The 13,047-nt window shown below is 35.5% G+C and overlaps 1 protein-coding gene across 2 annotated transcripts in view; it reads right to left on the bottom strand.

Annotated features, from left to right (window-relative positions):
• Window positions 1-13,047, bottom strand: part of prkcaa (protein kinase C, alpha, a) — a 123,360-nt gene that overhangs the window by 51,521 nt on the left and 58,792 nt on the right. For both annotated transcript variants that reach the window (XM_017435192.3, XM_017435193.3), the window contains exons 4-5: window positions 3,909-4,020; window positions 1,454-1,582 (exon numbers count right to left, since the gene is read on the bottom strand). In XM_017435192.3, the coding sequence (XP_017290681.1) occupies window positions 1,454-1,582; window positions 3,909-4,020 (241 nt within the window). The remainder of the gene's footprint in view (window positions 1-1,453; window positions 1,583-3,908; window positions 4,021-13,047) is intronic.

The raw sequence follows: 13,047 nt of genomic DNA, 5'->3' as shown, positions 1-13,047 counted from the left end.
TGCCTGCAAAAATCAACAATTACAAGAAATCAGTTTTGATTTGGAAACCAAAACCCATCCACCTGCTGTGGTTGTGTGCATCTTTTAGAATTTTGAAACTAAACACGTCTCAAATGTCTCATCATAATAAATGCATTAGAGTATAAAAAATGAATGAAATGTGAAAGGTTGGAAAAATCATAAGGTGAAAAAACTACTCTATTGCTTCACAATTTTCAGGTGACATTTCTCTGACTTTAATTTTGGGTTGTACAGATAGAACATTGCGTCACAAAAAAAAAAAATCCTAATTGTATATATATTTTTTTCTTTTTTGACTATCAAACACAAAGCTAACAAACAGCTGCAAGAAGATTTGCAGAGACATTCTCAGTCTGCGAAATCATCCATCTCTATTCATTACGTTGGATTAAAAATGCTATTAATAACATCTCATTACAGCCTTTAATGAGCTCTGCAGGTGTTTCTTTGAAACCCCACACATCTGTAATTGAAATGACAGGGACAGATACTATAATCTAACAGAATGGCATTCTAACAAACAATATAGACAAATGGATGTAAAGACATGACCCGTCTTTCAAGCAGACGGGCACAGATCCTGAATTCGAGTTATTATGACAGGAAATAAATAATTCTTTTAGGCACTCAGTTTGAAACTCCATCCAACACAAGGCAAGATGCAACTGTTTAAAATCAGTAAAAAAAACAACAACAACAAGGTCCACACATGTAAACACACATCTGCTGGGATACATTTTTACTTTCAGATTGCCTTTTAAATGAATTGCGTCTTACAACAAAATGTTTAACAAGAGAAGCCCAATCGATTTGTGCACAACGGGGATATGGGTGCTGCATACTGATAGCTGAAAACTACAAAGGCTGTGCTGCCAGGAGCTCGATTCACTTCATTACAATCAGCAGGAGTTGAGGCAGAAGGGTAATGATAAGGAAACTTCAAGTTGCTGGAAGCATAGGATGGATAGGTAATGCCTGTGTGAGATTAAACAATCAAGTACTTGTGACAAAAAGAGCAAAAGTGTTTAAATTGATCCAGGAGCACAAATAAAACAGGAACAGAGTCTTGTATGATCTATACACCTATCTCAGTCTAAGGCAGGGGTGTCAAACTGCAGGCCTCGAGGGCCGCTGTCCTGGAGGTTTTAGGTTTTTCTGCTCCAACACACCTGATTCAAATGGTTTAATTTCCTCCTCACCAAATCATCAAGTTCTCCAGGAGCACGGCAACAAGTCATCCATTTAAAACCAGGTGTTTTAAAGCAAGAACAAATCTAAAACATGCAGGAAGCGGCCCCCAAAGAATGGAGTTTGACACCTGTGGTCTAAGGGAAGTCACACATACACACCACACATGCAGAAACACAAGGAATGATTTACATTTGGCATTTAAACTTATTAATTTCATTGAAGGGAGGGTCATAAGTCCTACCTGTGACTTCCAGCTTATCCCCGTTGACCTCACACTTGAGGTAAAGTCGCCCCCTCCTTTCAGTGTAATCAGTTCCACAGAGGCTCGGCACGTTCATAACACACTGATTATGAACATTCATATCGCAGGCTGGTGGAGCACAGAGAAGACAAACGTGTCAACATCAGAGGGGGTTATAAGCATTTAATTCAAATCAAACAAAACAGAAGGAACGCATTTTTAAATGACACGTTTATTATGATCGCTGAAAACTTCTTAATAAAGATCAAGTGGAACGAAGCTGGTTTGACTGTGTAAAGTTTGCAAGCAGACCTCCACCGTCTTTAAAAAGCAAGCAAGCATGTGACCTTTCAACACTTTAAGCTGCTTTAAAAAATTTTTCTAGATTTACTGTACCTAATTCTACTGACATATTTTAATCTTGTTTCACATTTGGCACAATAGAAAAAAAAAAGGATTGTTTTTTTCTGAAAGCTGTGTGAGAGAACAGATAACAAGGTTATGACCCAGATTCATCTCCGCGATGATGTGCATACATGTTGCGTCTATCAGCCAGCTGAGCCACCTTGTCATGGATTGAGAACGGTTACGAATGGTTACATCATCTTGTCACCAGGTCAGTGGGTGAAAAACAAGGAAAAATGGCTCTGCTGCATCCTCCATCTTCATTAGAACATTGTAGTCCTTGTCCTGCCTATAAGCAATCCTGTAGCTTGCTAATGTGTAAAAATACTATAGTACAAATTCAGAGTGGTTTTAACTGAGGTGCTAATAATCTATTGAATAATTTTAGATTTAATGATGGTTTAAAATCATATCTGATCCACTCTTATGGGCAAAGTAATGACCTAGAAGTTATATTATTAAATTTGAAAGGTGTCCACAATTTTTTCTTTTTTTGGAACTAAAAAAGTTATTAGTGTTTTCTTTAACAGAACGATATTATTGAAAAAATAAGTTTAGATTGAAATTCAGTGATCTTTTTGTTGCTTTTCTTAAAGCTGTCATTGTTGCAATATATAGAGTTGTACATTCTCTGGTTTATTTATATTCTATTAATGTATGACTTTTCAGTATACCCAGTGTGTATCATATCAGTAAGTTTGCACCAAAACCATTAGATAAATAAAAAAAAGATTTTTAGCCAATACCAATCTGGTATTTCACCTGCTTCTTTCAGAGTTTGCCACAGTGGACCATCTGCCTCCATCTAACTCTATCCAGCCTCCTCTGTCACACCAGCCATCTGCATATCCTCCTTCATTACATTCATAAACCTTCTCTGTGGTTTTCCCCCTTTCCCTCCTCCCTGTCAGCCTCATATTCAACAGTAAAGGCACTATTCCTCCCATGAACATGTCCACTCCCAATGAAAGTCCTAATATCTTCATCTGTGCCACCTCTGGCTTCATCTTCTGTTTTTTTTTGTTGGTGTCACCATCTCCAAACCATGCAGGGTATCAGTATTATCTTGTAAATGTTTTTTTGTTTACACATGCAGCTGTATTTCCTGATCCTTTATTGGTTTTCGTCTGTGCCAGTTTTGTGCTGTTTGAATTTTACAAGATAAATTCTTATAAACAGTACACATGTATTTAAGTGTTGCTTTGCTTTTGTCTTGCTATAAATAATAATTCAAAAGGTGGATTGTAAGTGAACTTGATTTAAAGTAAGTTGCACATTTAAAAACTGTAATTTGCCTTTTAAATATGTGGCAGCATGTCTTGCTGGTGTTTATTCACAATTGCCACAAAAAAGACAGTTCTCACACTACGCTTTGCTGTCAGTTTCTGAGTTTGTATCTACCTTTAATTAATGACAGTAAAGTCCTTTTTTGTGTGAAGACATAATAATATTTAGAAATTTTAGTTTCCCACAGAATCTTTGCAGCAGTCAATTTCAAGCATCAAGACACTTTTAAGGGTCAAAACTCAGAATCAAAGCACAGAGATGGGAGTCATCCCTTTTGTTCAAATTTTTTCAATAAAATCAGAGGAAACCAACAAGCAGAAATGTGTGAATTTCGCATGTAGCTTAAGAGTAAAGAACCAAGTTTCTTATTAAGTCAACATGATTATCAAGAAAATGGATGATTCATTTGTCTGCTTTTGCCAAAGAATGCATTTGTAGGAGACAACTACTGATGATAAAGTGTCTCTTTAAAAGAAAAATCTCAATGTAAATTCACTTCAATCAGGACTTTTGAATACATAATATACTTAGTTAACCCGCATGACAGAAAAGTAAATGATTAATTTTCATCTTTTATCTTTCTCCTTGTCAGTTTTAACCTCATTTGATTTAAACCTTTAAAAGCCACTTAAACCACGTCCTACTCTGTGAAACATTACTCGACAAAATAACTATATATATATATATATATGCACAGAGTTACTGGATGCCATGCAATTTAAAATCAACAACAACCATTTTATAGATTATAACTATTACTCACAGTCACACTTCATGCCCTGGTGAATGAGACCGTAGAGCAGAGAGCCACAGTGATCGCAGAACGTCGGGCTTCCGTAGGTGTGGATCTTGAACTTGTGCTTTGTTCTGGGATCCTACAAGAACCAAAAAGAGAAAAATAATTTAAAAGGTTAATGATTATACAGTCAGCAATAAAAGAGCACATTGTTATTTTTGCATCTTTCAAACATTGCATTCAAAAGGTCTCTGATTTATTCAAAGGAACTGATTCAAAACTAAATTGTTACCTACAGACATACCACTTTGAGAAACAAATCAATTTTATTGGTTTAAAGAAAATTCAGCAAGTTGGTCTTTTTTTTGCTTTATGTCTATATTTTCTGAAGGTTTAATCAAGTTCTTATAAATTATTAAAAGCTTTAAAAAGAACTCCATTTTCAAAGGTATTCATCATGAACACCACACTGCATTTAAAATAATGCACACTTTGAAGACTTAAAGATTACATTAAAAATTGTTATGTAAAGAAAACAAATTATTATTAGTCTTGGTTGTCATACGTGAACATGGCATTTTGCTTTTCATTGGACTGTCCTCCTTTTTATAGCTTGAAAAGTGATTTGTGTGTCTGCGTGCGCACACAGTCATCAAAGCTATCAAAATTTCTCATTCATCATTAGCCTTCTGTTAATATTGTTCACTGCTCTTGGCGCTCTGCATAAATATTTTAAAAGTCAAAGTGTGAAAAACACTGGAGTTTAATGGACTGTGAGTATGAGACAGGGAAGCAAATGACTTCCTGTTTGCAGGAGGTTGGGTTGAATCACAACTCTGTGAAAATACAATTCTCTTTGTTGGCGTCTTTCAAACACAATCTGTACTCTGCTCACAAGTTCTTGATTCATTTACTTTTATAAGACAACAGTATCCTAGTTAAAGCCTCTTTAAACAAGGGACAGAGTTCTTTAGCAGCTGTATTTTGTTGAAAGTGGCTGTGCCGTGCACAAATCACACAATATTATGTGCTAAATAAACCAGTTTACTGTATTAAAAAAGATCATTTTTCATAATGGCATGTTTCCCAATATTTGTGTGCTACCTACAAAAATAAATAATTACATTCAGGGTTATAAAGCTTGTATCTTAATTATATAAAACTATTCAAAACAAGCCCACACAACATTATGTTGCAATTATAAGTACAAATTTAAGTATAACAGTACTCCAGGTTATAAGTTAACCTCCAAGTAAATAAATGAGGGAGGTGAGTCAAAGTATGAGTCACTTCATAATGAATTGCTACCCTAAATACTATGAGATTAGTTAAAGAGAACATTAAATAAGTTTCAACCAACTACCACCACACACAGAGACTGTTATTCCTGCTGGAACATCGTCAAGTACATGAGAGTTACTCACACTGGAGAGTCATATTAAAATAGAATAAAATTGAACTTTAAAAAAATAATTAAAATCAAGCCACATGATCACATCAAACCAAATCTATGTAAAAAGAAATGCTAATAAAGATATTTTCATTGACTGATGAAAACAAATGCTGAAAGAATACAAGAGATGGCTGACAGAGTCTGAATAACTTCATTTTTCAAAAAAAGTCAGAGTATTTATAAGTAATGTACTTATTTCAAGTAAACTAATATAAAACTTAACTTGTCACTCACCACAGATACATAGAAGAGTTTATATGAAGAAAAAAAAAATCTTTTTTTACATGCTGAATAGTATTGAATTGCACATCTACTGTGCTGTATTTGCATTTGTCCTTCCTAAATACTTGCTGGGTTGTTGTTTTTTGTCATTTGTAAACAAAAGCAGCCTTCATCATTTTATCAGACCACCATCAGAGTAACTGGGCCAGCATCCACTGTAAATATGGATCATTTGGATACACAGATAAGGGTATATTTAGACTACTGAGTAATATTTAAATACAGTAAAAGCAGGTGAATGCATACAAAGACATTGCAGAACTGCCAAAGGTCAGATTTCAGTCTCAGATCACAAAAACGATATGAAAGGTATAACGCTCCTTTTTCCAGTGGTAACTCTATATGTACACTGAACTGAATCAACAGAATTAATTCTTAAATTTCTTGACTTCTCCTGCACAGCTGCTAAATACACAAATAAAAAATATTCAAAATCAATTGGAAAGAAACATATAATTTTGCTTGACACCACACCAATTCATGATTCAATAAAAGCCAGTACTGTTTAAAATAATATGTAAAAAACCCTGCCTTAAGTAAATATCAGGTAGATAAAGCTTGTTGCCTTAAACAAGCAGTAAACTCCCTGTTTTATATGTGTGTGCTAAACATTAAATAAAAACAGAAGTGCAGATTATAAATGTAAAGTCTACATAGACTCGTACAGTAAATATGTTGTGATTTCCACCTTTTAAAGAACTCATTTAAAGTGCCTCCCTGCTCATCATCAAATTTTGCTGTACTGTAAATCTCTTTATATGAGTTGGCATTGAGAACATCATCCATGCTAGGTTTATTTATGTTTTCACTCCATCTGTTTGAAAAGATAATAGCAAAAATGTAATCACATTTATTTTTCTCATGAAAGGGAAACAAACCAAATCAGCGCTGTAAAAATATACACTGTCAAAATATATTATCAGATATGAAATGAGCAACAAAAAGCTTGACCCAGAACCAATATCAAGATAAATCATATGCCAAAGGGAGCAGCATGTCATACATCTCTGTGAGAGCTGACAGAATGAATCGGTGAGGCGCCTCAACCAATGCAAGAGAGATTCACTTTACGCCACATGGGACTTTGCTTCCTATATATCAGTCTGCAAAAGCTCTGTCTTTATTAATTAATGCTTCTTAATGGCAGTTATGTCTTCATTGAGTCAGTCAAAAAGGAAACAGAAAATGTGCATAAAGTGTGTGGCCAGTCATGCAACTGAGGACTGAGTGTGACTTTAAAGCATGGAGTTATCAATTCAACCCAGATGCGTCAAACCTATTTAATTTTGACATCTATTTTTTGTAGATGAATTATTTTTGCATTTAAACTCATAATCAGCTGCTTTATGTTTCATGGTTTTAAAGTGGCACTTCATAAGCAAACAATTGACTTTATTACTTATATTGGTCTTGGGTTTAAAACACAGAAGCAACTGTCCACTGGCTTCAAGGAGCTTTAACTAGCTAACTCAAATTATATTTAAATCAGAATTGTTTGTACTTTAGAAGTTAAATTGATTGCCTAAATATTTTAGGCGTTTGTTGTTTCCATTAAGTGACACCACTGCATGCACCGCAAACAGACAATTTAAAAACAATCATCGCATAATATAAAGACAAGTAGGCAGTGCACCACCTAAGGACAAACTATAATGAGAGAGGCTAACAAACACCAGTGAAGCAATAGACAGATAGATAAATGGAGGGAGAGAAGGAGACTGCACCAGCAGCACTTCCATCAACTAACAGATGATCCTGAAGGATCATCTTCCTGTCCCTTCCTCCCTATCCTTTGACCCCCCTCTATAAATTATGGCACTTAAGAACAATACAGGGCTGCAGATGACTCGTGCATTTCTGTTAAAAGCCACATGAGCTTTTAATGGGTGAAACATGGCTTAATGGTTCCAGTTAATGGAAACAACTGACACCAAAAAGACAATCCTCAAACATTAGAAGATGCTTGACACACATCTGCCTGTGAGAACCTTAAAAGCAGTTAATACAAATGCAACAGATCATAACATTAAAAACAGCCAAAATGGTAGCATGGCTACACCCTTAAGTGCCCCAGTGGTGTATCGTAACATTCAGGATTTGAGTGAGGAAAATTGCACATTTCTAACCCTTAATGGCTACCATCTTAGCTACTTAGCAGAAGGAAAGTGATCAATATCCAGTTTTCAGTCTGAAGCAGGAGAAGATTAACACCAGGATCTTCATTGACACACATCTCTTTAGCATTAGTTTAGCATGTTGCCATACTAATATTTTTTAATTCGACACACAAAGTTTATGATGCAAAAGGTATTATTTAATGTTTTAAAATAACTAGTATAAGATAATATGACAAGTCTAGTAATTATAGCAGGTGTCTTTAATTTAGCTCAGTTTTTACTTTCACAAGCAGATGGCATTTACAATGTCCTTTAATGTTCCAAATGTGTTAAACAATTTTCCATTTCTTATTTTTTAGATTAGCAAGTTTTTGTTGTGACGTGACTGAAAAATGACTATACAGAAATGTTATACATAGGAAAAAATATGTTAAAAGGTATGATAGTTGCTAAATAAAACAATGTGAGATAAATTCAACAGACTAAATAACAAGATAGTTTTAAGTTGCAGGACTCAAATGAGTATTTTGGGGTTGAAAAGAAATCTTAGCAACATCTAAACCTTCTATAGACATTTGAGCTAAAATAAAGGTCAATTTGATCTAAAACAAAAAAAATAGACTTTGTTGTAGATGTCAAATAAGTCTTCTTTAATTCTAAAGAGATTGAAGAAGCCCTGCCCACAACATGGCATCGCTACAATATAAGGCTGTTTTCCAATTCATTGCATGGTGTAAGTGATTCTAACTGGATAGGCACTGCTGTCATTAAACTTTGTTTAGCTGGATTACAACTGATTCCTCCATCAGGTTGTGCATAATTTAGGGGCCACCAGTTGATGGTCACTTTGCAGTTCGTGTCTGTGCAAATTTTACTGAAACAGTTGTGATTGTTTAGTTTGATAAAGATCCCTAAATTCATGCCAAAAACAAAGATAGCATTTAAAAGACCTAAAAAATATGTTTCTCTTTAAAGACTGACAAGTGTCAGCAGTGATGAGCAGAAAATGAAACCTGTAAATGTATCTGACTACGCATCACTAGACACACTAGGTTGTCCATTAATGCATCCTTTCTGAGAGCTGTGAGGTGGAAAAGTTTACCCCCTGTAGGTTTTGTACCCAATTACAATCTAATTGAGTTCTGATGAGGAGCTCAAACCAGACTGAACCAGCAGAGCAAAGGAAACAATGTAACACAAAAAACCCAACAATGACTCATCACTAAAAGCCATAATGGTAAAACAAGGAGGGGTTATATGTTGACTTAATGACATGAAGGAAAACAGAATTTTTCAGATAACACACAGACAAATAAAGAGGGATTTTTGATTTAAAAAATCAAGATTTAGCCCTACTGAGTTTTGCTCAAACTTTGAACTAATAGGGTTCAGTTTATCTAGATTAATCAACAAAGAAAAAGTTTCTGATGCATGAATATTTCAGTAATATTCTGGCAGAAAAAAGGCAGGTGAGATAGGGCACACAAAGCCAAGATTTTCCTCCAAATAAGTAAAAACTACTTTAACAATATTTATGGATGTACAGTTTCTTTTATGAATACTTGTTGACTTAAAGCAGTGGTGTCCAATCCTGGTCATGGGGGGCCACTATCCTGCATGTTTTAGATGGTTCTCTACTGCCACACACCTGATTTGAATGACTGAGTGATTAACAGGCCTCTGCAGAGCTCAAAGACCTGCTGAAGAGCAGGGAAACAACTAAAACGTGCAGGATAGAGGCCCTCGAGGACCAGGATTGGACACCACTAACCTAAAGGCTCAGCATCAAATAAATCTCTGACAATAGTTGTGCATTCCCCCTTTACTAATCCCAAGAAGCTTTGCATACAGAAAAAAGAAAAAAAAACATGAAAGTCAGGAGCATAAGAATAAATGGTTCAAAGCAACAAGACAGTAAAGAAAACAGAAGCACTGGGGTCAGCGCAAGGATTTTGCTAATTAGCCAGGCTTTCCAGTCCGGCTTAATTAGAAGCAGTGAACCAACCAGCCCTTGCTAATGAACATCTTGGTAGGATGAAGAGTACTGAAAAGTATACAATACAAACTAAATTCATAAGACTAAGTTTATTCATATTTATTTTTTATCTGTTTGATTTGTTTCCAGCAGAAAGCACTTAATTTCAATCAGCATGCAATAATTTTACTATACATGGCATCTTTAATAGTAACAGAACTAGCATACCAATCTAGACTAACTAATAAATGATATAAACTAATAAAGACGGTTTATAAAATGTCACATTACTGTACATAAGTACCTCATGTCCTTTTGTTTTGTTTCTTATAGCCATATGGAAAAATATGAATTGAGTAAAACAATTTTTAAAACTCCAACAGAGTAAAAAGATCCACGTGATGTGACATTTTGCAGCCAGGAAGAGCAGGTGAGCGTGAAATAAGACGCGCTGATAGTCACCTTATCGCTATCATTTTTTTTTTCACACATATTTTTGGGCCAACTCCACACAGAGCTGAAAAATAAACTGATGAGGCAAAAATTGAATTTTAACTACTTTTAAAAAAAAACAACCAACAGTACTGGATGAATATTGGCACCATAAAATTACTCTTTCACCTCTTACTGCTCAACCACTCTTAACCACTAAATACTTTCCTCTCTCTTTTACCCATCATCCCTCACTGAGGGGGGTGACATTTGAATCGGAGGTGGCAGGATGTTCCTCCCTTTTCCAGTTTCTGACTCACACTGCTGTGCTTCACCTGTGTCTGAGTCAAATGACAAACTGTGAAAACAAAACATCACTTGACTAATGCTGCCTTGTACTTTAATTTACATTTAAATACATGCTACTAATAATGTTTGTGTCTTTCCACAGACAACATAAACAGCAGGTTATGTCCCTATTTCACCTAAATCTGTCACCGTTATTAAAGCCTTCAACCTTTCAACATGTAATTACAGTTTGCGTAAGAGATAAAGCCCGATGAGGTGTACAAAAATAACCACAGAGGATAGTGGTCTTCACAAAAATTAATTGATTCCTTATTATTAAAGACACAACCCAGTTATAAGAGGGTTAATATTTCAAAGAAACATCAATTTGGTAACCACTATTCTGAATGCAAAGTGCTGTGACATGATTGCTCATACTTCTGACTCTTATGAACAAAGATAGACCTTTGTCATTTGCTTAGAGAACTGAATCAGACATGATAAGATGACTGTTGAAGGGCACAAAGTTCAAGAGTTGAGAAATCTTAATGCAGCTACTGTCAGTGATGAGTCAGCGCATCGATTAGGAATGGGGGGGAGTTTGACTGGTAGTACCAAGTAGGCGTCCTTTATGAGCAATTAATGGACAGCCCGGAACCAACCATAACCAAGTACTCATTCACAGGTGCAAAGAGACACTTTGTTAGTTTACGGAGATTATTCCTGTCTGGGACTAAAATTGTAGAGGTAAAACTCTGAGGGGAATAGGGGAATATGTGAATATGGCGCAAGTGTGGGAGATTTAAGGAAAACAATATGGAGCTATCATTTATCCAGACATGAGGTGTTAGGCTTGGCACATCTACTATTTTTAGCGTATAAATCACCACCCTTGGCCGTTCACTAAGCTTCTGAGTGCTGAGCGGGAGGGCAGGTTGCCAATGCAATTTACCAAGGGTTTACCTTGCTGCTATCTGTTAACACATCTGTCTGCAACCAGAACTGAAAGTAATAGTCAGGGTCCAAGTTGACTTTCTAATAGGCTTTAAATGAAAGACACCAACCATACTGAGTTTCTGGTATTTTTATGGACTCAGAAAGCTGTTTGTGTAATTTTAGGGAGGACTCTGGTAACATTACAGGCTACCAGTTGATTTGACATTTAAAGTGGGTCCTTAAAAGCCTGACTCAGTGTGTTTGTGCATTTAGCAATTTCAATCCACCCCTCAGAGGTATGAATGCTGTTCAAAGTGAATTTATCTTGTGTTTTAGGTTTATTTAATCCACATTTGCAAACTGGGTAATGGCCTTTTGTGGATGACCTCCTTCAAATGAGATTTGCTAAGCAACACATAAGTCTGCCCCACATATGTACATCCAATAACTTGCTTCATCAGTCAGTGAATATTTTTTACACAACAGATGACAAAAAAAAAAAAAATCCTTTGGTGAAACCTGTGGCAGAGCAGAGCGGTCAGAATGATTTGCATTTCAACGTACTAATTAGTTATGCACTGAACTATTTTTCAAAATAACTTACAACTCTCAAATGACACAAATAAAAAAGATGAATATTAATATTGTGACCAGTTTTTTAAAAAAAAAAGTTTATTAAGAGAACGGAACAGTCTAAGACATGACTGAAAGTGCTCAACAGCTCTGAGACATTATGGACCCTAGAAACCCGTTGTTTGTATTTTTACAACTGGAAAAAACTAAAGTCCCAATGTCTCTGCAGCTCTCCCACACATGGATGCTGCATTTTCATTTGCATATGTTGGTTCGTTAGCAGAAACATCCACACATGCTGTGCACGCTATCGACAAGGTCAGAAAGTACAAGGGGGGCTGCCACAGCTGTCACATGGGCTAGAAGGTGATGTTTACTAGTTCCGATGCCAAGATTTTCTTCAGCAGATGAACAGGTAAGGGAAAAAACACCTGTTGGTTCATTTGGTCAGGTTACTAACATCAGAGGCCAGAATTAATTGGCTCATCAGTCTCAGGCCATCTGTTAGGTACTTAATTATTAAAAGAACTTCTCAAGATGTGGTCCAAATGTCTCATGTAAATGCCAACACCTTGGCAGTGTCATTTTTTTCTGTAATAAGGGTAGTTATCTGACTTTTTTTCCCGTGGTCTTTACTCTGTTGCTTGGGCAATTGTATTAACTTATGGCTCTGCAATTAATTCTGCGTCTATAGCTGTGTGCCAATATGTTTGTGTTGTTAGAGGATTACTTAATGACTGGGGTAAATAGTTTGAAGCTTTCATAATAGAAGGAGCTCAAGAATTCAGTAATTAGTAAAATAAATAGCTTCACAACAATATGAGTTCAAAAGGCAAAAGCTTTAATAATCAATGAACTTGTAAGGTGACCAATATTTACATTTTTATAGGTGATAATTGACACAATAATGATTTTATTTAAATGTGGTTTGGAATAGACTTATTGTTTTCTTAGTTTATTGCACTATATATCATAAGGCGTGTATAAAAGCTTTTTATTAAAGCTAAAGTTCACAGTTTTAAAGAATATCTAATAGTAAAAATAAAGACTGGAACATGTAAATACAAATTTACAGGGTATACTGACTTGAATAGGAGACAATATTCAAGA

This window comes from Kryptolebias marmoratus, linkage group LG3, assembly GCF_001649575.2.
Source record: "Kryptolebias marmoratus isolate JLee-2015 linkage group LG3, ASM164957v2, whole genome shotgun sequence".
In the NCBI taxonomy this organism is placed as follows: domain Eukaryota; kingdom Metazoa; phylum Chordata; class Actinopteri; order Cyprinodontiformes; family Rivulidae; genus Kryptolebias; species Kryptolebias marmoratus.
The sequence above is the reverse complement of the archived record's forward strand: the minus strand, read 5'-3'. Positions and strand labels throughout refer to the sequence as shown.